We start from the raw sequence: 25,163 nt of genomic DNA on the forward strand, positions 1-25,163 counted from the left end.
GATTGTGACCAGATGGTTCTTAAATATCTTCAGTGAGGGAGACTCCACAACCTCTCTGGACAATCTGTTCCAGTATATGGTCACCCTCACAGTAAAGAATTTCTTCCTCATGTTCAGGTAGGTGTCATGTGCATCATTTCTGCCCATTGCCTCTTGTTCTGTTGATTGGCATCACTGGGAAGAGTCTGGCTCCACGCCCTTGACACCCTCTCTTCAGATACTTATAGACACTGATGAGGACACAGAATCTCAGAACACTCAGGGTTAGAAGGGACCTCTGGACCTCATCTAGTCCAACCTTCCTGCCAAGGCAGGATCACCTACAGCAAGTTACCCAGGAAACCCAGGTGGGTTTTGAATGTCTCCAGAGAGGGAGACTCTACCTTCCTGGGCAGCCTGTTCCAGTGCTCTGCCACCCTCAACGTAAAGAAGTTCCTCCTCATGTTCCAGTGGAGCTTCTTGTGTTTTAGTTTATGGCCATTGCTCCTCATCCTGTTGTGGGGCACCACTGAGAAGAGTCTGGCTCCACTGTCTTAACATCCACCTTTGAGATATTTATCTGCATTAATGAGATCCCCTCTCAGCCTTCTTTTCTCTAAACAGGCCCAGCTCCTGCAGTCTCTCCTCATAAGAGAGATGCTCCAGACCCCTGATCATTGTTGTGGCCCTCTGCTGAACCCTCTCCAGTAGCCCCATGTCTCTCTTGTACTGAGGACCCCAGAACTGGACACAGCACTCCAGATGTGGCCTCATCAGGGCTGAGTAGAGGAGGAGGATCACTTCCCTCAGCCTGCTGGTCACACTCTTCCTCATGCACCCCAGCACATCTCTGTAATTGCAATGAGACTCAAAGCCCTGTGGCTGCACAAAGATCTCTTGTTCCTCCTGTTTGATCCCCATACTGTGTGCATTGGTGTATAAGCACTTTATAGAAGTATTTGATTGTGTCGATATCCCAGTGGGTGTGCAGAGGGACACCCCTAAGTCCTGTCTTGTGGTTACATCTTTGGGTGCTTGTACTCACTGGAGGTATCCCCTCTTAAGCCTCCTTTTGCTTCTTGGGTGGTCACTGTAGTTTTTATCTTCCCACACCTTATATCTGTTGAGCCTGGCTCTATCTCCATCCCTCTCCAAACCTAGTTTAAAGTTCTCTCAATGAACCCTGCAGGCTAAGATCCTTTTTCCACTTTGAGACAGGAGGATCTCCTTTGTTGTCAGCAGACTCGGTGTCATATAAACTGACCCATGTCCAAAAACCCCCAAATTCTGCTGGTAACTCCAGTCTTTAATCACACCTGTGAATTCTGTGTGATTTTCCTGTTTCTTGCCCCATCATTCCCTGAAACTGGTGCGACAGAAGAGAACACAATATGTGGTCCAGATCCATTGACCAGTTGTCCCAAGGCCCTGAGATCCCTCTTGACCATCTGCAGCCTTTTTATTGGGACTTTGTTGCTACCCACTTGGAAAACCAGTAATTGGTAATAATGAGTGGGCTGTACCAGGCTGGGAAGTTTGTTGTGATGTCTCTTACCCAGGCCACAGGGAGGCAACACACCTCCCAGTGGGTTGGGTCTGGCTGGCATACTGGACCCTCCATTCCTCTCAAAACATTTGCTACTACCTTTCTTTAATTCAGGAGGTCATGATGGGGGAGGTAGGCTGCCCTGCCCTAGATGATCTGTCCAATCCAGATGGACTCTCATTCACGTTCTCATTTCCCTGGTTCTGAGATTCCAGGGTCTCATGCCTATTGTGTAAGGGCACCTGGGAAGGTGAGGTAGTTTGGGAGGGGATTCACCTGCCACCCCAAGCAGAAACCTGTTTCCACTCACCTCGGTCTCTAAGGTCCCCTCCTTCTGCCTGGTGTTGAGAGGGTGGGGATCCATTGCTTCATATGAAGTGGACAGTTGGTGCATTTGTCTAAGGCATGGTAGAGTGTGGCTCCACCACTCCATCTCTTCCTCAGAGTCCCTAATACTTCTTATTCTTTCTACTCCATCTTTCAGCTCTGCCATTAGGCCAAGCAGATCATTGACCTGATCGCATTTCACATAACTGTTCTCTCTGCTGCCCTCTGAGAGCAGCACCAGGCTGTGGCACTTCTGCAGCCTCTGACCTGGGCCCCTGCATGGTTTCGTGAGTGCTCTGTCTGGGTCACACTGTCCTTTGTGGTGTGTGCACAGGAAGCAACTTTTGTCCAAGTGGACAGTGCACCTGCGCTCTCTCAGGGAGAGTGATGATCACCAACTGAGCTAAGTGCTTGAGTTGGCAGCACCTCAGTGCCCTTCCTGCTTGCCCTGCCTGTGCAAATGGCATCACGGTGCCCTGGCTGACATCCAATGCCCTGTTTGCCTGCTCTGTTCATCGTTCTTCTGGTTGCTTGCCCTGCCTGGGGGACAGCTTTAGTACATGTGGGGTAGGCACTGTCTTTGTGCTGCCACCCATGCTGAGTCAGAGCTGCAAAAGGATAACCTTTTTATGTCTCTGTGTCATCATATTTCTAGTTTCCAGTTCTGTTTCCATGCCAGAATAAAGAGTAAGGGCACAATAAGAAGTAAGATAAAGTAGTTTTTCTAGTAGCACCTGATTTTTGTTAAGATTTCTTGGAGTCAGTGAAGCTCTGCAACCCAGTGAAGTGCCTGTCAAAGCTCAAGCACCAAAGGAAAACAGCTTGCCAATGTTTAGGAAGAGAAGTATGTGTCCTTTTCAAAAACTGTGCTTTTAAGCTTTAAAGAAAACACTAGAAACAGTGTGTTGTAAGACAAAAGAAATTATTAGCATTGCAATAAAAGCAAGAAGGTATCTTTTCTTACAAAACTTTTACATTTCTGAAGTCAGAGATTGTCTTATTTACTTTTGCATGTTACCATATGACCGTAAGCACAAAAGCAAGCGTTAATTAGCCAGAGCACTGAATGTTGGTATTGCTGCCAAAGAGCCTTGCAGGGATCACAGTTTGTTTACTTGGATATTGGCGTTTCACCTGTGATGGCCAGAAACCTAAGATATTTTCTAAATTCAGCTTGCTTCTTCTGTTCCTTCCAGTCATGCTATCAGGGTTTTTATCTATAAAAATCAAACACTGTAAATAATGCAGTAGCACTGAAAGTATTGTACATGTTCATACTTAATTTTAGCATTTAGTGACATATGTGGCCTGTAAATTGCATTTTGAAATTAGTAGATCTTTTAGTGGCCTACTCTATTTTTGTATCACTTTAAGTATTTTAATAGAATTACAAATTGTTTCACTCCTAAAAAACTGCTAAAATATTTATTTGGTCAAAGACATTTTGAACTGACATTTTGACTAAGATATAGTGTAGAGGCTTCCATTTTCATTCTAGAGATAGCTGTATATTTTTTTAATTCTGTTGTGCTTGCAGGATGGAGGAGGGAAAAAAATTAGGGTACTCCCCTCATCACTTGCTTGGAACATGTAACAAGTAAAACACATGAGAATGTGGCTGGATGATATCGTTTTACTTCTCTTTTGACCACTGCTAGCAGGAATGATATCACACCATTTTAACAAAAATATCTGTAGCTCTAAGAGAGATATCTGAAACTTAGCATAATCCTCAGTTTTCTTCATCATATGGGCTTGTCATTCCATCCATGTTTTCCTTTTTGTGACCATGGACTGTAAATGGAGCATACGCATTTAACTTGATCTTGTGAGTTCTTTGTGAACAATGCCTAAAGTTTATTACCTCCTAGTACCAGTGGATCCTGTTTAACTGTAGTCACCTTCCCAATCACAAAGGGCTCTCATGCGTCAAGTCTCTGAGGTGACTTAGAGCTCTCAGCATAGTGTCTTGATTCCTTTACAGGAACTGCAGTCTGCATAATCTAACCTTAGTCCTGGCATTCCATGACTTGTTAGCATCTTCATTTTGCTACACCAGTTTGATATTATAAGTCTCCCTCTTTCCCTGTTTCAGGGCATATAGAGGAAAATAAAAAATGTTCTATAACTTGGAAAAACTGTAATGGCACTAGTCAAAATAAAAATATCTGTATTACATTGTTCCTTTGAAAACCCAATTCTTTATGAGACGTAATTAATCTGTGAATATATAAGTAGGGGGTTGATTACAAAGTAATTAAGAGATCACCTTTACTTCCCCTTTTCCAGCTGCTGCCAATCTGTCAAGGTTTATGTTCCAGGGTCTTCCTTATTTTTTTTTTCTTTCCCTTACGCTAACTTTCTTTCTGCTTTGTTGAGCAATGTTCTTTCTGAAATTGGAGGGCATAATTGCTAACTGTTAAGTCAACTCATAAAACTGTATTGTGGACAACCAGATGCTTTTGGACCTTGTGTACTGCAGTAGAAGTGGATTATCATCAGAAACCAGGAATCTGTTTGTAGCTGAAGATTGTGAAAACTTTCCTTGTACTATTGATTCGTTTTCATCTCTAACTGTTTACTAGAAGAGATACTGTCATCATCATTAGTAATAATTTTTGTCCTTTAATGTGTGTTATTTGAATGTGAAAAAATTAATTTTCTTCTTTTTTAGCTTTTGTGTTAGTAAAAATGATTTTGTTGCTTAAAAAAAAAATCTTATTGTTAATATTTATTCTGGCTTTGTTTGTTTGTTTTTTTCTGTTTTATCCCAGGAATACCACGGAACAGCAGAGAAAAATAAGGAAAAAGTGCGTGTCCTTGAAAAAAGTCAGGAGAAATTGGCCCTTGAAAGTGTTTCTGTGAAAAATACGTTAACACAGTTTCAGAAGGAGCATTCATCTCTCTTGGCAGCCTGTGCGCTATTGGCAGGTGCCCTGTATCCTCTCTATGGCCAATTGTGTGCTATGTCTTCCCAAAGAGACCTTCTCCAGGATCAGGTCAACATTTATGAATTAGTGAACCAGAAGATTAGGACCCTAGTTCATGCTCTATCTGATGGTGAAGAAAACAGTCAAAATGAAGTAAAAATAAAGAAAAGAAAATTTCAAGGCCTGATTTATGTATTCCGAAGAGCTGTAATTGCAGTTTTGGCAGCTAAGAGACTTAAAGTTTTAGCCCAATCTTCTAGTTCCCTCTTCATCTGGACAAATGGCTTAAAAGAAGGCATTGGAATTCGAGTTTATGTAGGAGAATCTAAAGGCAAGCATAATCTATCAAGTATTCATAGTTAGAGAATAACATATAATAATATTACTATTAATGGAGTGTAAAGACAAATTTAATGACATTTTGACAAATGTTATTTCTAGATTTGTGATTTTTAGAGTACTTGACAAATGTGATTTCCCCTAAAAGGAAATGCTTAGGCTGTTAAACACTGCAAATAAAGTTGCAACTACAGATGTGAAGTCACACTGTTTGATATCCTTGAAATTTGTGTTATGGATTTCAGAACTAGGTACATCTCCTCTATGTGGTAAATATCTTGAAATGTTCCTACATTATTAATCATCAGCATATTTTTTGAAAAGGTATATCCTCTTATTAATAACTTGTAATGTTTATTTCTTACTGAAAAATGCAAAAAAATTGCTTACTGATTCAGGTAAAGTACTAGTGTAGGATTTCTCAATTTTCTTTAGAGATTATGTAGTCTTTTTGTCACTTTCTGTTGCCAAACCAGCTCATGTTTCCCCCTACAAGGAAAAATGGCATAAGAAATGTTTTCCAAACTAGAAGATTGATCTACTTTTCTGTTTTAGTAGTTCTGGAAGCATATTTAATACAGTCTAAATTGTTCTGAAAGAAGAATTAGTCTTTCCCTTATGTACTTAGTCAATGTCTGAAAAAGCTGGGGATAGTAGTGCCTTATCTAAGTTATTCAGTTATAATGTTGCTAGGTACGATTCTGTTTCACAGGTTGTGAAGAGGAGGAGCTTAACTGTGTTGAAGAACTCAGCTGGTTTACTAGTTCTAACCTCCTTGCTGCTATAATCGGTTCCGTCACTGAGTTGCAGGATGTTATTAACAAATCAGGTAATTTTAAAAGTATATTCTTGTAGTAGAAGATTAAAAAACATCGTTTGCATCTTTAGGATTTTACCTAAACTATTCTGGATCAAATCTCCTGAGACTTATAGTGTTGGAACAAATTAATTTTCTTTAATTGGTGATATCATACTTTATCCTTTTGGTATATAGAGTCATGGGAACAGAAGGTTGAAGAGTGCTTTTAGAAGTATGTAAACAGTCTCAATTGACACAGTTTATAGCAGTCCTTATTTTATGTCTCTCTTGTGTTCCCTCTCTAAGTTTATTTTTAATTAGATTTGTGTCTATGTTCCCTAATTTTCTCAGTCTGTCTTTGTATAGAATTCTACTCTGCCTATGGAAAATTGTAGTGTCAGTTTCTGGAAATGTCACCTCGTTATTCCCAGCTGTTAACTATTTTTCTTAATTTATTTGCAGTGAGAACTGAGGTAAGGTTTTACTTGGTTCATCTGCATTGCTGCCATCCTTAGTTCTCTGGTAACTTGTAGTTTTAAAGTACCAACATTACTGTCACAGAATAAAGGATATTAAAGGAGGGGTAATTTATATGAATAAAGGGAAACAGTAGAACAGAGGGAAGGTGATTCATTTCCCAGAAGCCTAGACAGTAAACTGGTACTAGAAGACTGCCATTGAATCAAAAGCGTTTTGATTCAATTTCAGGTGCTCTCTTAGATCATCCTGTTCTCAGTAACTTAAATTTACATCCTTACAAAGCAAAATTTGAACCCTGTTTCAGAATATTTACAGGGTTTATCATGCAAGTGTGCCTGTGTATAGAGTGTTGTGTAGGAACAGCAAATTGAAAAAGAATCAAGACAAACTCATCAGCAGCACAGATGTGCTGAAGTGACTAGTTAGAATACTGTAAACATCATGATATTTTGCCAATTGGAAATATATGAGAATTCTGGTGGGCTCAATTTATTAGATATCTCTGCATTCAACAGAGGCTTGATTTTTGAGAATTAGGAAAAGCCAAGCTCAGAATGTTATGGACACAGTCAGTTTGGTGATTCTTTCATATCTTATCTCTATTTAAAGTTATTTGCACAGAACCTCAAGGTCTAACTGCTTGTGTGTTACTTGGAATTCTGTTCCTCATGAGATCAAAAGTCTCCTAGGAATCTTTGGTTCAAAAAATAGTAATAAATAATTTAAAGTTTGACATGAAATTTCCAGAAGTATTGGAGTAATTAGGCTCTGAAGGAATATATTAGAACGAAAGCTTCCACACTTAGAAAATTATTTTATGTTCTGTAACTAATATTTTAAGTAGGACTTAAACCTTCAAACTGACATAAAAGAATTTGGAATTTTTTAAAACTGTAAATAGGCAATCGGAGAGGCATCTGGTCTCTTCAGATCTTTAAATAATGACAGTTCCAGATTAGACTGCACATCACAGGAGAAAGTAGGTACAAGAAGGTGCTGTCTATATCAACAAGATGGAATGGTTCAGTGTCTTAAAAATTATGTTTAAAAATGCCTAGATTTTGAAGAGACATTTGGGGCAGTTGAAAGAAACCAAATCCAGATCACTCAGATAATACTGGAACATTTAGGCTTGGGTGTCCTGGTGATTCGAGTCACATTTCTTGATCTTTTAACTTTTAAATATGTGGTTTTGGTTTGATATTGATGTTCACTTCCCTGCATAGTGTTTGTTAGTTTGGTTCTCATTCTAACATGTCTTGGAGTGATCTCTTAGCTTCAGTTTCAATACAACTTCATTACAGTGTTGGAGTTTTTTGGTTTTTCTTTGTTTTTTTGTAAGGTTAATTTTCTAGGTCTGTTAGAACAGCATCTGTACTGTGATAAACCAGAGAAAGTAAAGGCCAAGATTTTCAATATGTATCATCAACTGTTACATATGCAAAACTTTTGAAGCTTGACATGAACATTCTAGTCTTTCATAGTACTAAGTTAATCCTGCTGACTGTTCAATTTCACCAAAACAGAATAAACAAGAATTGTTTTTTTATGTCAGTGAAGTAAGATTTGACACTTTTCATTGTCTTTTTTTTCATTTATTTTATATGACTTAATTACTTTTTGTGATATACATTTATTTGTGTTAATTAATTCTGATACTCATCATAATGTACATAATTTAATGGTTTTATTGTAATTCCTTTTTCCTTCATGACAAGTACGTAAAATGTATATATTTAAACAGTGTATTCTCTTCCCAATTATTATGGATACAGTTCCTTGTGGAATTGTATTAAATTCTCATTTTGTCTTTCAAAGCAGTCAGTGACTTACTTCAGCATATTTCTGTGTATTTACTCCAAGCTATTCTTCATTAAAAAAATAGAGGAGATAACGATTAGTCCCTATCCCAAGAAAGTGCCTTAAGTTGTGGATGCTGAACTCTACTGAATAGTGGGAGTCCTGTTTGTGAAGTAGAATAATCATTTCAAATTGCTACTACACATCTGTAGGAACGGTTATTTTAAATTTAAGGTGAGATTCTAGCCATAGGGAAAGGGGCTGCCATGCTAGGTGCTGCACATATGGAGAAATACTGTGTTTTCTGACAGGCAGACAATCTTATAAACTGAGAATAGCAAGTGGAAATACTAGGAAAAATGATGGAACAGTAGCTCACTGGTGGTGTCCTTGTTTTGATATTTATCAGAAATCATGGCAGAGTTTTTTACATGGAAAGCCATATAAATGTTCTAGTTTTAATTTTAGATTAGTTTCATTAAACATTCAAACTGATGAATGTATCATGACTGGAGTAAAGAGAGGGTCTTTGAAGGTGACTGACAACTCTTACAGGATAATCTGTGATAAGAGGTGAATTGAGGAAGGTAGCTTTTTCTTTTTTTGTGATCAGTAATAGAGAACCAGCATAAGAAAAAGAGAGGACTCTTGGCCAAGGTAGACAGAGCATTACAATAGGAGGTTTTTTTCTGGGTATGAAAAGAATGTGTTTTTTTTTTTTTATTTCAAAGGATGTATTGTTAGTTGAAGTGCAAGATAAAAATGCCTCATAAGATTTTTAACTTTAAAGATGAATAGAAAGAATGCTATCATAGTCATGAAGAAAAGACAGATCTACTAGTAACTGGGATTATAGAAAATGTGTATTCAAAAATGATACTCCATTTGAGCACTGGAATCATTGGAATGGTGGTATTTCAAAACCAAGCAGGAGAATAACTCTAAAAATGGAATATGTGACTTTATCAAGTGCTTTTCTTTTTGTTATTTGCTTATAGATAAATTTCACCTTGTGTAAATGATCTTTATGGTGAAAATTGTAATATAAAAATATTAATAAACATGTTTTTGTGCTTTTAACCTTCGGCTTTTTTTCTTCACAATCTTTAAAAAAAACTTTTTTAACTTAAGCTGTGGTTATTTTTTTCTGCTTATAGTCTTAAGTAAATACTTAGTTCACTGCAGCAACAGGAGATCTGCTGTACCACTGAATGTAAATAAGCTCTTCCATGCTTGTCATCTTACACTGATAGTATCATAAGACAAGTAATGACAGATTAAGACCTGCCTAGCTGAGGGAAAACTAAATTACAAGACTTTTATTAAGGCATAAATAAACCTATTAACTGTTATCTGGAATACCAATTAGTGGAAGGAGCACTGACAATTTTATTTATCAACATTAAACACAATTATTAATTACAGACCTGACGAATCTAGCAGTAAGCAGGACATGTTGGGTGTGCTGGGGCCTTAAGTCCATTATATGAGAAGGATGATTACCAAAATCCTATGGGAAAATAAGTAATTGTAGCTGTAAAATTTTAATTGCCTTGGAATAAGGTAAATTATATTCTCTTGTCTCAGAATATAAATAGTACTGTGTTAAGGTACCAAGCCTCACTAATTTTGAACAGCAAATGACTTAGACATCTGTAGAGGGGAGGGAAGAGGAGCCCGGAAATCCTCAGAAATTTGCATTGTAAATATTGCGATAAAGTGACTTACCATGTGCTATCACATCTGACTTACTTCACCTGACTTGCATTTGCATGCATTCATCTTGCATGGTTTCTGAATTACAAAATTAGAACACCAAAGAAAGTCTTAAGAAAGTATAGTATTGGGGAAGAACATGGTAACAACTGAAAAAATAGTCTTTGGCAAACGAATCCTATTCTTTAAAATCCTATCCTACCCTTCCATTCAAAAAGTGATAAGAGTAGAATTTTCATTGCTAAATACACAATTTGTCCTGTGTCTCTCTGAGATATTCCTGTGAACTCAGTCTTCCAATCTTTAATAGAAATTTCCTACTGAATATTTTAAAGATGTTATTTGTTGTTGCTTTTTTTTCGCTGAAAGAAACTGAAATTAATAACCTACTTGATGTTTCCTTTTTTTTGTTTGGTTTTTTTTTTTTTTTTTTAGATACAAAGTCCTGGCTTTCTGGAAAGTTACTTGTAAGTGCAGCCAGGAACTCCTTTTCAAAACTTATGGACAAGCTGAATGTAATAATGGAGACGGTTCCATTAGACCACAGCAAGTGCATTATTTATTTGGAGAAAGACTCTTTGGTACACAGTCTGGCTCATGGACTTCACAAAATAAATACCCGGGCCCTGGAAGCTGGATTGTGGGACAGACGATCCAGTATGGTATGCATATTTATTGTGCTACTTCATGTAAGCAGTAGATTAATAAAAAGTCTTATGATGAAGCTTCCTTGATAGTACCATTAATTTTGTTTCAGATTGTTTATGAGTCTGTTACATTGAAGTCAACTATGTAGACATTAGAAGCTGATTCGTAACAGCTAGAAGCATTAGGGCATGGATAGTTCTTTTATTTTATTGTCAAAGAATTTTAAAAAAAGATTTGATGTATACAAGAAATTTTTTTTTTAAAGTTCTATCAAAACTATATTTGCTTTATAAGAACAAACTTGCTTGTGGCTTTCAGTGAATGTTAAGGTTCTTTTTTTTTTTATTTTCTGTTTTCTCCTGCTTGGTGTTCTGTCTTTCAGTAAAGATAACCTTCTTCCTTTTAACCAAAATGAAAGGATAAACTTTCTCAGATAATAAGTCTTTTATTGTGGGCCATTTATGAAAATGTTACTTCCTTGAAAACAGAATTTTCAGTAACCCCCAAGAGTAGGTGATACAGATTCACATTTTTACACTCCGGTGTGTCTTTTAGAGATGGAGGGCAAGATGAGAGCTTTGTCTACTTTGCTTGGGTATTATATGTGATTTAACTTATTGCTAAAATACATGGTACATTAATTTATTTCTGACTACTCACAGAAAAACATAGAATCCCTGCAGGAGCAAATATTTGAATTTACACAAAGACTTCATACAGCAGAGGTGGAACGCCGCTCACTGCGTCTACAACTTGCAGAATTCAAATGGGATTTCAGTGAGATGAAGAAAGAAGCTGACAAAGCCCAGGGCCTGCAAGAGCAATTAAATATGCTTAAACAAGTAGGTATATTTGATTAGAGGAGACTGCTTGTAAGAAATCCTTCTTTTTACACTTTTTTTGGGGGGGGAGTATGTGTTCTTTTGAAAAACAAATATAAAATCATTCTCCTAGTAAAAGAATTTTCCAGAAAACTTTCCTAATAAATGTCACTGAACTGGAAGTCAGATGTATTCAGAAATATCTGCCCTCCACAAGATTTTCTTTTTGATTTGTACAATGAATTATTCTGTGTAAATTGCATGTTTGGTTTTCAGCAACCCAGGTCTTCTTCCGTATGTTTGAAATGTTGATGTGATTTATATACCTGAAAAGGATTTTTAGATTTCACTTCAACAGAGTAAAGTCAGCTGGAATGAGGGTATTCAATAAGTACGTTCATGAGCAGTTTATAAACTTTGCGTGGATATTGCTGAATGTTATGATAGACATTTTGCTGTATCTTTGACTCTGGTTTATATCCTAAGCTAGTCAATACAAATTTTAGTGTGCCAAATTCCTCTGACTCTTCGCTATCACTGATGACTTTACTTATGGATTCACTAACCTCTAAATAGCACTGATGACAGGAGTGAGAAGACACAAGAAAAAGGTTCCTTAACTGCTTGAAATCACAGTGTAGTGAGAAATGGATGTGGTGATTGAGGGACTGATGCCATTTGGTGGAGGGACTGATGCCATTGGGTTGTCAGTTTGATCCCTGTCATACTTTTGGAACTGTGCCTTCAATCCGTGGAGAGAAAGAAACTTGTCTTGCTTTAGCATGCTGGAGGTTCATGAAGCACCTTTCCTACTAAGTGTATTTCCTATAGATTGTGTTCAAAACTGAACTCCCATTGGAGCTATTTGAGAAGGTGAATGGATAAGGATTCTTATACATGCTCTACAGGTATATAACTGAAAGAGTTGTATCCCAGAATAGTCAGCATTTTCTGTAGCTGTACCCAACATTGATACTGAAGTCTAGTTGGTAGAACTGTCAGTGTATCCCAATCAAACACTTCCAAGCAGAGAATATTTAACAATTCATGTCACATCCATTCTCTTTTCTGCTCCTAGCTGGTAAAATGTTGTTGTTTTTTTTTCAAACAAACAAGGTTATATCCAGTCATCTTCAGTTTTGCTCTTAATGGGTTTTATTTCTTACGGTTCTGGCACAGTTAGAGAAAATTGTCACAGTTTAGGTTTTCATTTAAGTGTGGACAACAATTTTCTTTAGAGGATTATTTCATCTTTCTGGAATGTTTCTGGAAGGGAAGAAAGAGTCCAGGAAGATATTTACAAGGGTTAACAAAATATGCACTAAAATGTGGGACGTTGATCTGCATATTTCCTTTGAAATATTGTTTCTTTACAACCTACAGTACTAATTTGAATGGAATAATGAATGCATACTGTTTACAGTAGCCTGAATGCTATTTTGAAAAAATACAGTGAATATAGTTGTCTGCCCTCTTATTGCCCCATGGTCTGTCTTTGAGTTAAAAAACCTAACCTAAATAATAATAATCTTTAGCATGCTTTTGTTTTAGAATTTGATATGTTTGCAAGTGGAACTTGGAAAGTCAAGCGTGTAAACAAGTGAACATAGCTACACAATCAAACACAATTTATTTCTCTTAGCAGAAATTGATCACCCATGAGAAGTTTGAAAGTGTATGTGAAGAATTAAATAATGCATTGCATCGGGAGCATCAGGCACAATTGCTTTTGAATGAACAGGCACAACAGCTACAGGAGTTAAATAATAAACTAGAATTGCACTCCAGTGAAGAAGCAGATAAAACCCAAGTATTAAGTGAATCTGTAAAGGTAAGATGAATATTCATCTGAATTAGACACCTGAAATTTACCTTTTGGTAAATAAGCCAAATGTTGCAATTCTTGTGGAAATAAAATTAAAGGAGTAAATGCACACATACTACTTAGTCCATTGGAATTTCAGGGTAGTCAGAAAATACTTCCAAAATGATACTTAAAGGTATAATATCACTTCTCTGCTTTTGGAACTGGGTGGTGTACACCAATATATGTAGTCTTTGAAGTGTCTGAAATTTACAGGAGACATAAGAGACAGCAGTTCTAGCCATCATGAGGTGTTTGCAATTCATAGGAAAAATTAATGAAGAAATACAGGGTTACCTTGATTTTTGATAGAGATCATAATAGTATTTTAAAACCTGAATTAGCTGTTTCCTCAGTGTAATCTCAGAGTAGAGAATGCATTTGTCAGTTTGAAATATGCTAGGTGACAATAAAGAGAAATCATTTTTCATCAGGATTTAGAATTTTCTGCAGACATAATGAGTAATGAGGGAAAAGATGTTGTTATCAGAATCTCTGATAGCAAATGAAGGAACAGAGAGAGTATTAGAGGTTTGAAACCAGCTGGACATGTAACACGGGAAGAGAAGAAACTTTGTGATATCAAGCCAATATCTGGTGACCTAAGCTCTGCAGCTTTATTTATTTTTTATTTAAAGCAAGCTTTGCTGCTTGCATCTGCTCTTCATCCTTACTACTGTCTTTCCATTCCCCAGTATTCTTCTGTGACTTGACAACTCAGCAAATAACACTTCTTCATCCATATTTTGAGAAATAGAAGAACTTGTGATTCTGAGGAAGATTTGGGGAGGAAGCAATAAGAAATGTCAAGAAGCAGGAGAAAAAAAAATTCAAGCTATGACACTAGCAGAAATCTCATAAACCATTGTTGAGAATATGGCAATGAAAATGGGTGTAAAGGAGGGTGACTTGCAGCAGAGTTGAGATTTGAAGTAATACACAGTGGAAGATGCTGAAGGATGTTAAATTTATTAAGGAGGGTTTTCATTACTGGTATTATTTATTAAAAATGCCTTACCTAATGAAAGACAGTGACATTTCCTATTTACCAATTGGGTTTTGTGGCTTTTTTTCTCTCTCATAATTGTCTAACTTTAGGTGTTTCATTTCAATGGAAGAATAAAGTTGTTTAATGTTTTACATCAGGTTGCTTTTTGATACTGTTGCTATTTGTTTCTGATACAGCTGCAGTATATATAAGCCATTAGTCTTGTATTTCTTGAAATCAAACACTGATGCAAGATTTTTTAAGTAGATACTAGTATCGTACAGAAAGGAAGGAATAGAAGAGAGATGCTATTTGAAATCTTTATTGCAGTCTACTTTATACATTAATACGTGGTATTTCACCATGTTTTACTTCATGTAAAACACATCTTTTCATTTGTTCAGCGTAAATGAAAAAGAAGTCAATTATAGGCAATTAAAATGTAGTATGAAGTTTTAAACAACTATATTATATAGATTATTGGATATTGAATTAGATTTTGCAGATTCTGTTTCTTACTAATTAAAGGCTAGTTATAAACTTTTTTGAAACAGTCGTGATCCTAAAATGCATCCTATTTCTGCAATCCTTTAGCAGTTGTTTGCCGCTGGAATAACTTGGTTTAGTATAAAATGCTTGATTATTTCTGGAGCTTTAAAGATACAACGCAATGGAATAAAATAGCTGTTGTGATAGGATGGAGGCTAAGACACTTGACAAAATAAACCTTAAATTTGAAATTTACAACTTACAAGTACACCGATTTGATTCATTGCTTTATAATTCTTCATCCTTTCCATGGAGGAATTCTAAACCAAATTCGAGTTGTAAACTTGAGTGCTGTCCCTCGGTTAAGAGAGCTCTTAATTTCTTCATGAGGTCAATAGTTAGCACAAAATTGCATTGTGGTTGTAGCAGCCTGTGTCTGTGACTGTAACAAGAAGAGAGACAATATCACTCGTGGTAGCGTGGCAACACAGGTTCATAATCTAGTGGTTCTTGATTTTTTTTTTAATCGTGTGTATATGATTTTGTAATGTATACATCCTAAATTGTGATCTCACCTTCAGTTTTTATCGTTGCTTTTTACAGTTTCAAATCTGTGCTGAATAAGTACTTTTGAAATTCAAATAGCAGTCTAACATAAACTACTTTGATATCAAGGGGTAAAAGAACTATTTTTTTATTTTGAGCTCTATAAGTTTTGGTTTTTAAAATTTAAAAAAAAAAGTCTTTATTTTCTCTCCCACAGTATACCACAATCCAACTTTAATCATGTCTTTATTCATGACAGGCAGTAATGGTCTCTATCTTTGCCTTGGCATTTTAACTGACACACCCTTTTCTCCTAGCTACTTGGGTTTTGTGACTTAAGATGTTTGGTTTTTTTGTGTGAGCGTTTTTAGCTTTCAGTTTGCAGTACAGTGAAACAATCACATCTTTGTAATAATCAACCTTGACCTTGTAAGACAATGCTCTTACAATTGTATAGGTTTTCAAGCTCTTAAATAATACAGAAGTATGAAAAAAAAGAACTGTTGCACTGAAAAAAAGTAAAATAGAAAAAATATGCCTCCATCTTTGTCTTAAAATGCAAAATAATCTATCAATCTAGACTAAGTGTATATAAAAATTTGGTGAATGTGGTGGTATACAAGTGAGTTCAGGTGGAGTAGAGTAAGAATAATTTGCTTTGAATTATTTATTCATAATTCTTAACAGGTAAGAAAGGGAAAATTAAAATATTAGATACTTTAAGTTTTGATAGGTTATTTTTAAACTTGTTCACACTTAACAGCAATCAGTAAGGAGATATTTTGGTATTCATGTACTTTCATAAAATAGGCTTATTAAAGGAGTAATACTTAATTTCTTAGCTTTATCAGTTCAGATTTTAATCCTGTATATTTTTATCTTCTTAATGGCATATACCACAGAGACATCCAAAGGAGCCAATTACATTCAAGGTCAGTTGGAACTAGCAACTCTTTTATACCACTTTTTTTTTTTTTAGATGAGGTGAATCAGTAGTTCTGATTCCTCAGTCTTTGAAGAGAAACTTTTACACGAATGCTAAACAGGTATCAGTAACAGACATAATTTTTATTCCTCATACAAGCTGGTCTTAATCCCGTAGAGGTATTTTTTATTTCCTTTTGACAGACGCTGTGTCTATATTTACTTCCTTTTAGGTATGTTAGTACCTGTAATAAAAATAATATATTTTTAAGGTTCTATTTATGGATCAAGTCCTACAGATTGTTAATCGCTCAAGTTATATGTTAAATCATGTAACTTGCTACTGATATGCTTCAAAATAGTCTTCAATACATGTTTTAGAAAACGGTGCCCTAAATATTGGGTTTGTTTAATTTGCTGAGTTTAGTGAAGCTGCCATTTATTTATGACAGCATAAGTGAGAAAAAAATCTCAACCGAGTCCTTCGATAACAGTTATAGAAAAATGTTTTCTGATGGGAAGATTTGGAGTGTTTATTTTCAATAGCTATGTCATTCAAATCATTATATACATACTCTCTCTTCAGAAAATGTAGTATGCTTCGCTAAACAGGCATATCTGAATTCATTAGATTCAGATCACGATTGGGATTTCTACATTTGTCAGAAGTGGATGTTTTCCCTGAGCAGGCTCTCAGTTCTTGGGTGGATTTCAGGTGAAAGTGGTACACAATTTTCTACTTTTCATTACTTTTCCTCTTCATACATTTATGGCCTCATATTTTTCCTGAAAAACCATTTCAAATATATATACAATTTCCTTTATTAATACTATTACACACACACACTTTGTAAGTTAGTTTTATAGTTAACTATTTCTGAAAATTCTAACCTATGGAAAGGCTAAAAGCCTTCACTTATATGAGGAAGACCGAGTGATTTTCATGTTTGTCAAGTAGAAGAGCAAAGACTGCAAGAACACTCTAAGACTGTAGGAAAAACTAAAAACAGAAAGAAGATTTTTTCTTTTTTAAATCTGATATCCTCAGTTGGAAAGATTGTTAGGACTTGGATGCACTGAGGGATACTGTTTCTGAAAACTTATCACTTTGCCAAGAAACTGCATTTCTGTGCATTGCCTGGTTAAATATAAGGCTGTTCTTTAAAGAAAGCTGTATAGCTGATTACCATTAGCATCTAATTTAACAGAGAATTTTTGTTAATGAAATTAGGCATGTTAAAGAGAAGCAAGCTCCCCTCTGAATAGGTTAGAAACTAAAATTTGTAATTAATGAAATGTGGGAGGGTTTTTTTTTTTATTGTTCTGGTTTGTTGGTTTTTGGGGGTTTGTTTGTTTGTTTGTTTGTTTTTTGTTTTGTTTTGTTTTGTTTTTAGTTTCTGTATTTCAATGTTCTAAACACCTAAATAATTTATAAAGTAGGTAAGAATGGATAAGTATTGTCATCTGCCCTATTCTTAGTCAAAAGAGGCAATGTGTTTTCTTATTACAATAAATTACAGGTTAAAGAGGATTGTCAGGTATTTCAGTTTGCATTAACGCTATTTGTAAAATAAGTAGGCCTGTTCATTCTCCTTCTCTGTTACATTACTTTCACTACTACTAACTTCTTAGTCTTCCAAGAGTTGGGCTTCCTAGGCTTCCTTCTAGCAGCTGCTAGAAGGAGCAGCTAGTGAGATAACATACATTGTGGACTGGACCTGAGAACTTTTCTTCACAAAGGGAAAAAGAAGACAATTGTGGTAAAGTCTGCTTTGTATTACTTAATCTGTATTTCAGATGTCTAAACTTAAACTTCATGTTAAATTTTGCTCTTCTGTGGTTTGTCCGTGGAGTTAGAATATCCTGAGTTGGAAGGTACCCACTAGGATCATCAAGTCCAACTCCTAACACTGCACAGGACAATCCCAAGAGTTATACCATGTGCCTGAGAGTGTTCTCCAAATGGTCCTTGAACTCTGGCAGGCTTGGTGCTGTGACCACTTCCCTGGGGAGCCTGTTCCAGCACCCAACCACCCCTCTGGGTGAAGAACCTTTTCTAATATCCAACCTAAACCTCCCCTGACACAACTTCAGGCCATTCCCTCGGGCCCTGTCACTGGTCACCACAGAGAAGAGATCATTGTCTACCCCTCCTCTTTCCCTCACAAGGAAGTTGTGACTGCAATGAGGTCTCCCCTCAGTTTCCTCTTCTCCAGGCTGAATAGCCTAAGTGACCTCAACTGCTCCTCATATGGCTTCCCCTCAAGGCCCTTCACCACTGGTTAGTTTGATTTATTGTCTTACTGCCTGTGTTATTATCTTACTGCATTAAATCTGCTCTTGGAAATAAATATTTGTACTCTCTTCTGTTTAGCACTTTGAAAGCAGATCTTTATGTTACGCACAGTTCTACTAGTTTTGCTTCTCTAGTTAGCTGCTAAGATTCAGGGTACAGGGATTGCCTTATTCTTTTTCTGCTTTAGAGATCACCTCATTAGCAATATTGATCCCTGTATTTCCTCTGTGAACTAACTTATTTCTAGGCAGGTTTTAGGTCTGTGTATTTTCTTTGTTCTGTATCTAGAACATTCATCAGTATGAGCATGAGTAGTCTGGAGCGCATGAAGTCAGTACATGGCCTTTAGAATTGTATTTGTGCCATAGTAATAAGCAGAATGGGAGAAAGAATAAAGTTAAAATTGTGGTTATGAACTCTTTATGAGTTTGCATTAACATGAAGGTCAATACAACAGTTCAAAATGTTGTAGTATAAGGCACACAAACATAATTTATGGGAAGCTCTTATTTTGAAAGGGTTTTGACATTACTGTTGTGTTATTGTTTCATTCCTCTACGTTTCTTCTTTTGTCCAGTTTTGCAAGTTGAATGTTGGTAATAGTTCATTTTAATTTGAGCAATGTTAAGGTTTTACCTTGGAATTAGAATATGTATTCATACCATTGTTTTTTTAAAAATTATGCTACTATACAATATTTTATTGGCTGTTAGAAGGAATATTATTCAAGCAAATTATTTGTTATCTTTTTATAGCAAGAAAATAATAAAATAGTATCCAAATAGCTTCTACTTTACATTGGAAGAAGAATGAAAGGAATTGGGAGTTTATTGCATTTATGTGGAATCTAGTTCAGATGTAAATATCACAGAATGCCGAGTTGGAAGGGACCCAACCCTTAGCCCTGCACAAGACTATCCCCAAAGAGTCACACCATGTGCCTGAGAGTATCATCCAAATGGCCAAGGGAGGTGATTGTCCTGCTCTGCTCTGCTCTGCTCTGGTGCGGCCTCACCTTGAACACTGTGTGCAGTTCTGGGCACCACAATACAGGAAAGACATTAAGCTGTTAGAGCACGTCCAAAGAAGGGCAACAAACAGGTTCCCCAGGGACGTAGTCACAGCACCAAGCCTGACAGAGTTCAGGAAATGTTTGGATGATATTTTCAGGTGCGTGGTGTGACTCTTGGGGATGGTCCTTCGCACAGCTAAGGGCTGAACTCGATGATCCTTATGGGTCCCTTCCAACTTAGAAGATTCTGTGATTTTATTTTGAACATGCTGAAGAGTTTAAGATAACTGAGGAAAGTGCTCTCATCATTAAAGCAATTTTGGTGTAATTTAGGCACTGAGATAGAACCCTGGAACAGGTCGTGATTTCATAACATCACTTTGGTTAATCTTTGAAAACAAGTAATGACCAGGAGTTAGTTTCCAAGTAAGGATAGGTTTACCCTTCTGTAGGATATTGTGGGTTAAGTTTGATAAGCCTGATCATGCTGATCAGTAGTCTGATTCAATAGACATGCTAGTCTGATTTTGATAGTCATTTTAGAGTCATGCACTTAAGCGCACTTCAGGTGTTTCGTGGAAGATGGCAAGTAGCCAAGACAGACAGAACTGTGCCTGGGAATAATGAAACTATGTGGAAACAAGTGTTAATAGTTTGGTCTACAAGTTACTTCTCCACAGATGGTTAAGACCTAGGGTTTTTGGGTCCCCTGTATTACTGACTGGCACGCAGTGAAATCTAGAACACTTTAGACTTTACAGTATAGTAACATTGCCTATTTCGGAGAATACTTTTTATCCTGAGTCTGTTTGCTGCACTGTGCTATTAAAAAAAAAAAAAGTTAAATCTGACATTCTGTTAATGGAGAAAAAGGAAAACTTATATAAAGTAATTGCACGAAGCAGAGCATTTTAATAGTCTTTTAAAAGTAACTTTCAAGATTTTCTGGGTATTCCATTTGTAGGAACTATTTTCCTCCCTTGGGGGAAGGGGAGAATAAATGGAACAATATTGGGATGTAAAAGCTTAATGGTTTTATTGCTGCACTGTAATTATACTAATAAATACCTCTGTCCATGACCTTGGAATTTATGGTGCAGTGAGAAAGATTTATTGACAAGTAATTTGGAAGAAAAATGAGATTATTGTGTAATTACAGTGTGCAGTTATTAAGCATATGTATTTACGTAACATTTATCCCTGTTATTTCAAGACCTTCAACAATGTTTCAGTTTTCACTCAGAAATACTGACAGGCTTCTTGGTAAATCCAGTGCCTGAGAGATCTTTGTTATATTATTGGGTCAACTACAAAGTAACTTTGTTACCTTGAGATGTGCAGAGGGGATCAATAGATCTTTAAAACAGCATGTGATTTTTTAAAGGAAACGTTCTAAACTCTATTTTTCCTAGTAGTATAGATATCAATGTGTAGGACTTTCTACTGTACATGTACTTAATATACAAGTCCTTTATACATAGATTTGCTTCTTGCTGTTGTTTATCAAGGATCTCTCCAGGGCTTCATCATTTTTTCACCTTAGTCAAGTTTTCCCATGATCTCCCTTTCTGTTTGTGTGAAGTTGGAAAGATCTTTATATATTCTTATGAAACTGTAAGTAACAATCTTTCAAATACCTATTGGAATATAATTAAGTATGTATCTGACTGACATAAGGCTGAAACAAGAGACGCACTCTTTTGCACTTTGGTCTGTTTGGCTACATACAATGACAGCAGCCATGCCTATCTTTCATGTAATTTGATCTTTTAATTTAATTTGACACTCCATTAGTTATTCACTCATTTTCAAGGGGAAGATTTTTCAAAATTTATACCATTTTCATCTTCTAAAATCTGTAACTGTGCTATCTGCTTTGAATTATGAAGAGCATGGAAGCTCTTTGAGATAGTAGCAGGGCAACAAACTCAAAACAGAAATTACTCTTTTATTTTGCCCAATTTTTTATGTTGAATTTTACAGTATGCATTTATGACAAATCCAGTGAGGTTCTTGTTGCTACATCTTTTTACTGTCTCAGTTAAAAAGACTTCTAAAAATGTTTTAAAATCTTTCTAGTTTAAGTAAACCCACCTTAATTGTTGGTTTGGGGGGCTTTTCTTTATTTGTTTTTTTGGTTTGTTTGTATTTTTTGTCTGTGGACTTTGCAATATGTAATTAAGTGATTTTAAAATTATGAATTTAGGATTCTCAATTTTAAGTAGCAGTCCCAAGATTTTACTTATAAATAGTACTTCATTGTCCTACAAGAAAATTTCTGAGATGAGAGAATGAAGAAATAAGTGTTCCTAAAAAAAGTTAACAATAATTTACTAAAATAAATGGTTGTGTGGTATCAGCCAATGTGTTTGATGATATTGCATGTTTATTACTCTTGCTTCTGTAGGTGGGTGAAGCAGGCAACTTTCCAAGTTTTGTACCATCATGGTGCCATTTTATTTTACAGTTAGGGAACATACCAAAAGAGAAAAATATAAATAATAATTCAATTTAACAGTTGTGGTGATTTATCACTGTCACTGTTTAACATGCCTCCTTCAGGATCTGTGTGTGCCAAGCTCAGGGAAACTTATTCCTTGTTTAAGCTTTGTGTTCTCAGTTGGCACTTGGTATGACTCAAAGCATACCCAGAGGGAAGTGTGGTATCCAATCAATACGTCTTTATAGCACTTTGATCTCCTTGCTGAATATTGGGATATAATATATCTTCCATGCTTTTTCAATAGAATGATTTAGAAACTGTCTTTTTTATAAGTTAAATTTTGTTTTACTTTATCTGTTCTTTCTGCTAAGTAGACTACTCTCCAGCTTTTAATGGCTGAAAGAAGAGAGTGGCTGGTATAAAAGAGTAGATCTTTTGGTATAAAATTACTTATTTACCAATTCTTTCTTATTTTATTGAGGTTTAAAATATAAAAGAGATAAGGAGAATCAAGTATGTGTGTTTTCTCCCTGCAGATAATTCATGCAGCAGGATGTGGCTGGCCTGATATTAAAACAAAACATGGAAACACATACCTGAATGTACAGTATGGTCAGAACTTTTCTGAAGGGGAATGCAGTATTTGAGTGTAAACTGTGTAAAGTGTTAAATCTTGTGAAGCTCACATTAATGTTAATGCCATGTTAAAAAAAGATTTGTCTAATTAATTAATGAAAGAAGATAAAAAAATCTTGATGAAGCAAGATTAAAACTTTGTGTGGCACAAACTGACATTCTCGGCATTGTCCCTAACTCCTTAATGTGATGGCTCACATTATTGCACTAATGTCTGGTGGAATTGTGCAGCAACCTCTTCCAAGAAATGGCTGCAGAATAACCTACAACAGTAAAAAAAGCTTAACTGGGACCACCAGTGTATTGAGGTCACAGGCAGTATATTTTCTTACTCAGAACTAACTGAACCTTAGGTTCTATTTAGAAAATTTCTTGAAACTGTTCTGAAGAGAAGACATATAGCTAGGGTACTGTAATATTTGTTTCTTAAATATGCTTCTGAAGCTGTGTGTCAGTCAGCCTGACCCTGATGACTTTTTCTCTGTGTCCAGATGCTCCCCAACTTCAGATTGTATGCCTTTAAAAATAAACAGTGGGAATGAAATTGTGATTATTTAGTTTGTAGGTACCATTTTGTTGTCATTGTTAATATTCTTTTTCTGTTGTTTCTTCTTCTTCCTGAATTATTTTAACTGACTGTTAATGTTTAGAAATGTTCCAGAGAAATTGAGCGATACAGATCTAATGCAAGGGTGTTTCTGGAGAACTTAAAAAGTCTCTTCCAGGGCTTAGAAATGTCCCTGGTAATGCAAGATCATTAAGACCAATAGGACATGATGGGAGACAGATGGTTTGAGGCTATGACAGATGACAGACGCTATAATGAAATGCAAGAAATTGGTGCAATATATGGTATCCTCGTAGAAATCCAGCTAGATACTTTTGTGTATGTACATGTGATATAGCAGCAATTGTAAAGTGAAGATAAAATCTTAAGTGCTGTTTGTGTTTTTGTCTTGTATACTGTGTGCTAATGTGCACAATTCGATAACGTATAGCAAAATTAAGCAACAGTATTGCAGAGAGCAGTGTTACAAAGCAGCATCAGAATTTGCTTGTAAAGTTAGTGCCTCGCTTACAGGTACGTGACTGTTATGAAAAGTCGTCTTTTGCAGTAGCAGGTGTAAACCATCTTTTTGAAATCTTGGGATTGTAACAACTATGAGGCTGGTTGTCTACCAGGTTGTAAAAAAAGAAGTGTAACAATGAAAAAAAAGTAAGATTATCCTTTTCCATGGCACTTAAATATCTGATTTAAAGGTGTGAAACCGCCAAAGCACAGAAAATCTGCTGCTTCTGCAGGGCTGGGTCTTTTCTAGTCTGTGGTTGTAGAGAGTTAAGTAGTGCGAAGGGGGAGGAATTTACATTTCTAGGGAGAAAAAAGAAACATCAGTCCTGAGGTAGTGTGTCAGAAATTGAACAAGTAGTGAATGATCATGTACTCATGCCAACATGCATGTGATTCCAAAATTTTATTCCATTTAACTTCAAGGGTTATTCTTAAAACTCACAGTGATAAAGCCTGAGTTTTTCTAGAATTGTTTTTGTTCTATTAAGGTGGTATAATCCCTTTCTGCAGCTTTCCAGTGATGCTGTTGCTTTAAGATCAGAAGCCAAAAAATACTCCAAGCAAATTTAGTATAGAGATAAGATAAAGAGAGCAGGTCTTTAATGACGACCTCCTGGCCCGCAGAGTACAGACAAGATATGCGCACCCCAGGCAGTGGTTCTACAATTTTATAGTATTGTCCATCCAATCCCAGAACTATCCGCCCCTAGTTCCTCCCCTGGCATGCCTCTTTGGAATTTGAGTTGGGAGTCCTAAGATCCCTTTCGGCATCATTTTCCTCTTCTTCACAGCATGTATTGTCCTTTGGAGCCTCTCCAAGGTTCTGGGCTTGAAGGTTGCTTTGACTACCATGGTATCTTGTTGTTCAGGCCTATCTTAAACAGAGATTTTTTTCTACAGATCAACCTTGAAAAGAAGTCTAAACGTGCCTGAAGAATTTAGAGAATTTGACATGAAATGGGGAAAAAGGGTTTAGTGAATGTAACCTACTGTTCTGAAGTGTTCTAAAGTATGACAGACTATACAGCTACATTAAAATTTACGTTTACTACACAATTACTTCTAAAATCTACAAAAAGCAAAAAATCTAAAAAGATCAAAGGCATCATTCTAATGTAATTTGCTTAGCTTAGAAGCTGATAAAAATTTCTAAATTATCATGTGCATAAGTTTTATCATGTACTTCAGCATTTTCCAAAATGTAGTTTAAAAGTAGATCTTATTTATTATCTCTGTTTAGATTACTGTATGTCTGAAGGGCCCAGTGCATCTTGGTATTCAAAAGGGTGTGTCTCAACAGTCCATGAGGGTCTAACCTGTGTGTGGGTGGTTTACATTTTGTGATTACTTCCCATAAAAACTTTTAAAGCTTTGTTTAGTTGTACTTTGAAGCTGAGTGAACACAGGATGTCTCTTCTAGAAGAGGTGTTATTATGTGGAATTATTCAGGAAGAACTACTGTGGTTAAATTAGTAAGCTGGTTTAATTCACAATAACTTTAAAACATACAC

The 25,163-nt window shown here is 36.1% G+C and overlaps 1 protein-coding gene across 1 annotated transcript in view; it reads left to right on the plus strand.

Annotated features, from left to right (window-relative positions):
* CCDC171 (coiled-coil domain containing 171) overlaps positions 1-25,163 on the plus strand; it is a 146,006-nt gene that overhangs the window by 61,979 nt on the left and 58,864 nt on the right. The window contains exons 17-21 of the mRNA XM_064641049.1: positions 4,627-5,113; positions 5,834-5,950; positions 10,352-10,578; positions 11,227-11,406; positions 13,031-13,216. Of these exons, the coding sequence (XP_064497119.1) occupies positions 4,627-5,113; positions 5,834-5,950; positions 10,352-10,578; positions 11,227-11,406; positions 13,031-13,216 (1,197 nt within the window). The remainder of the gene's footprint in view (positions 1-4,626; positions 5,114-5,833; positions 5,951-10,351; positions 10,579-11,226; positions 11,407-13,030; positions 13,217-25,163) is intronic.

This window comes from Pseudopipra pipra, chromosome Z (genome assembly GCF_036250125.1).
Source record: "Pseudopipra pipra isolate bDixPip1 chromosome Z, bDixPip1.hap1, whole genome shotgun sequence".
NCBI classification, from domain to species: domain Eukaryota; kingdom Metazoa; phylum Chordata; class Aves; order Passeriformes; family Pipridae; genus Pseudopipra; species Pseudopipra pipra.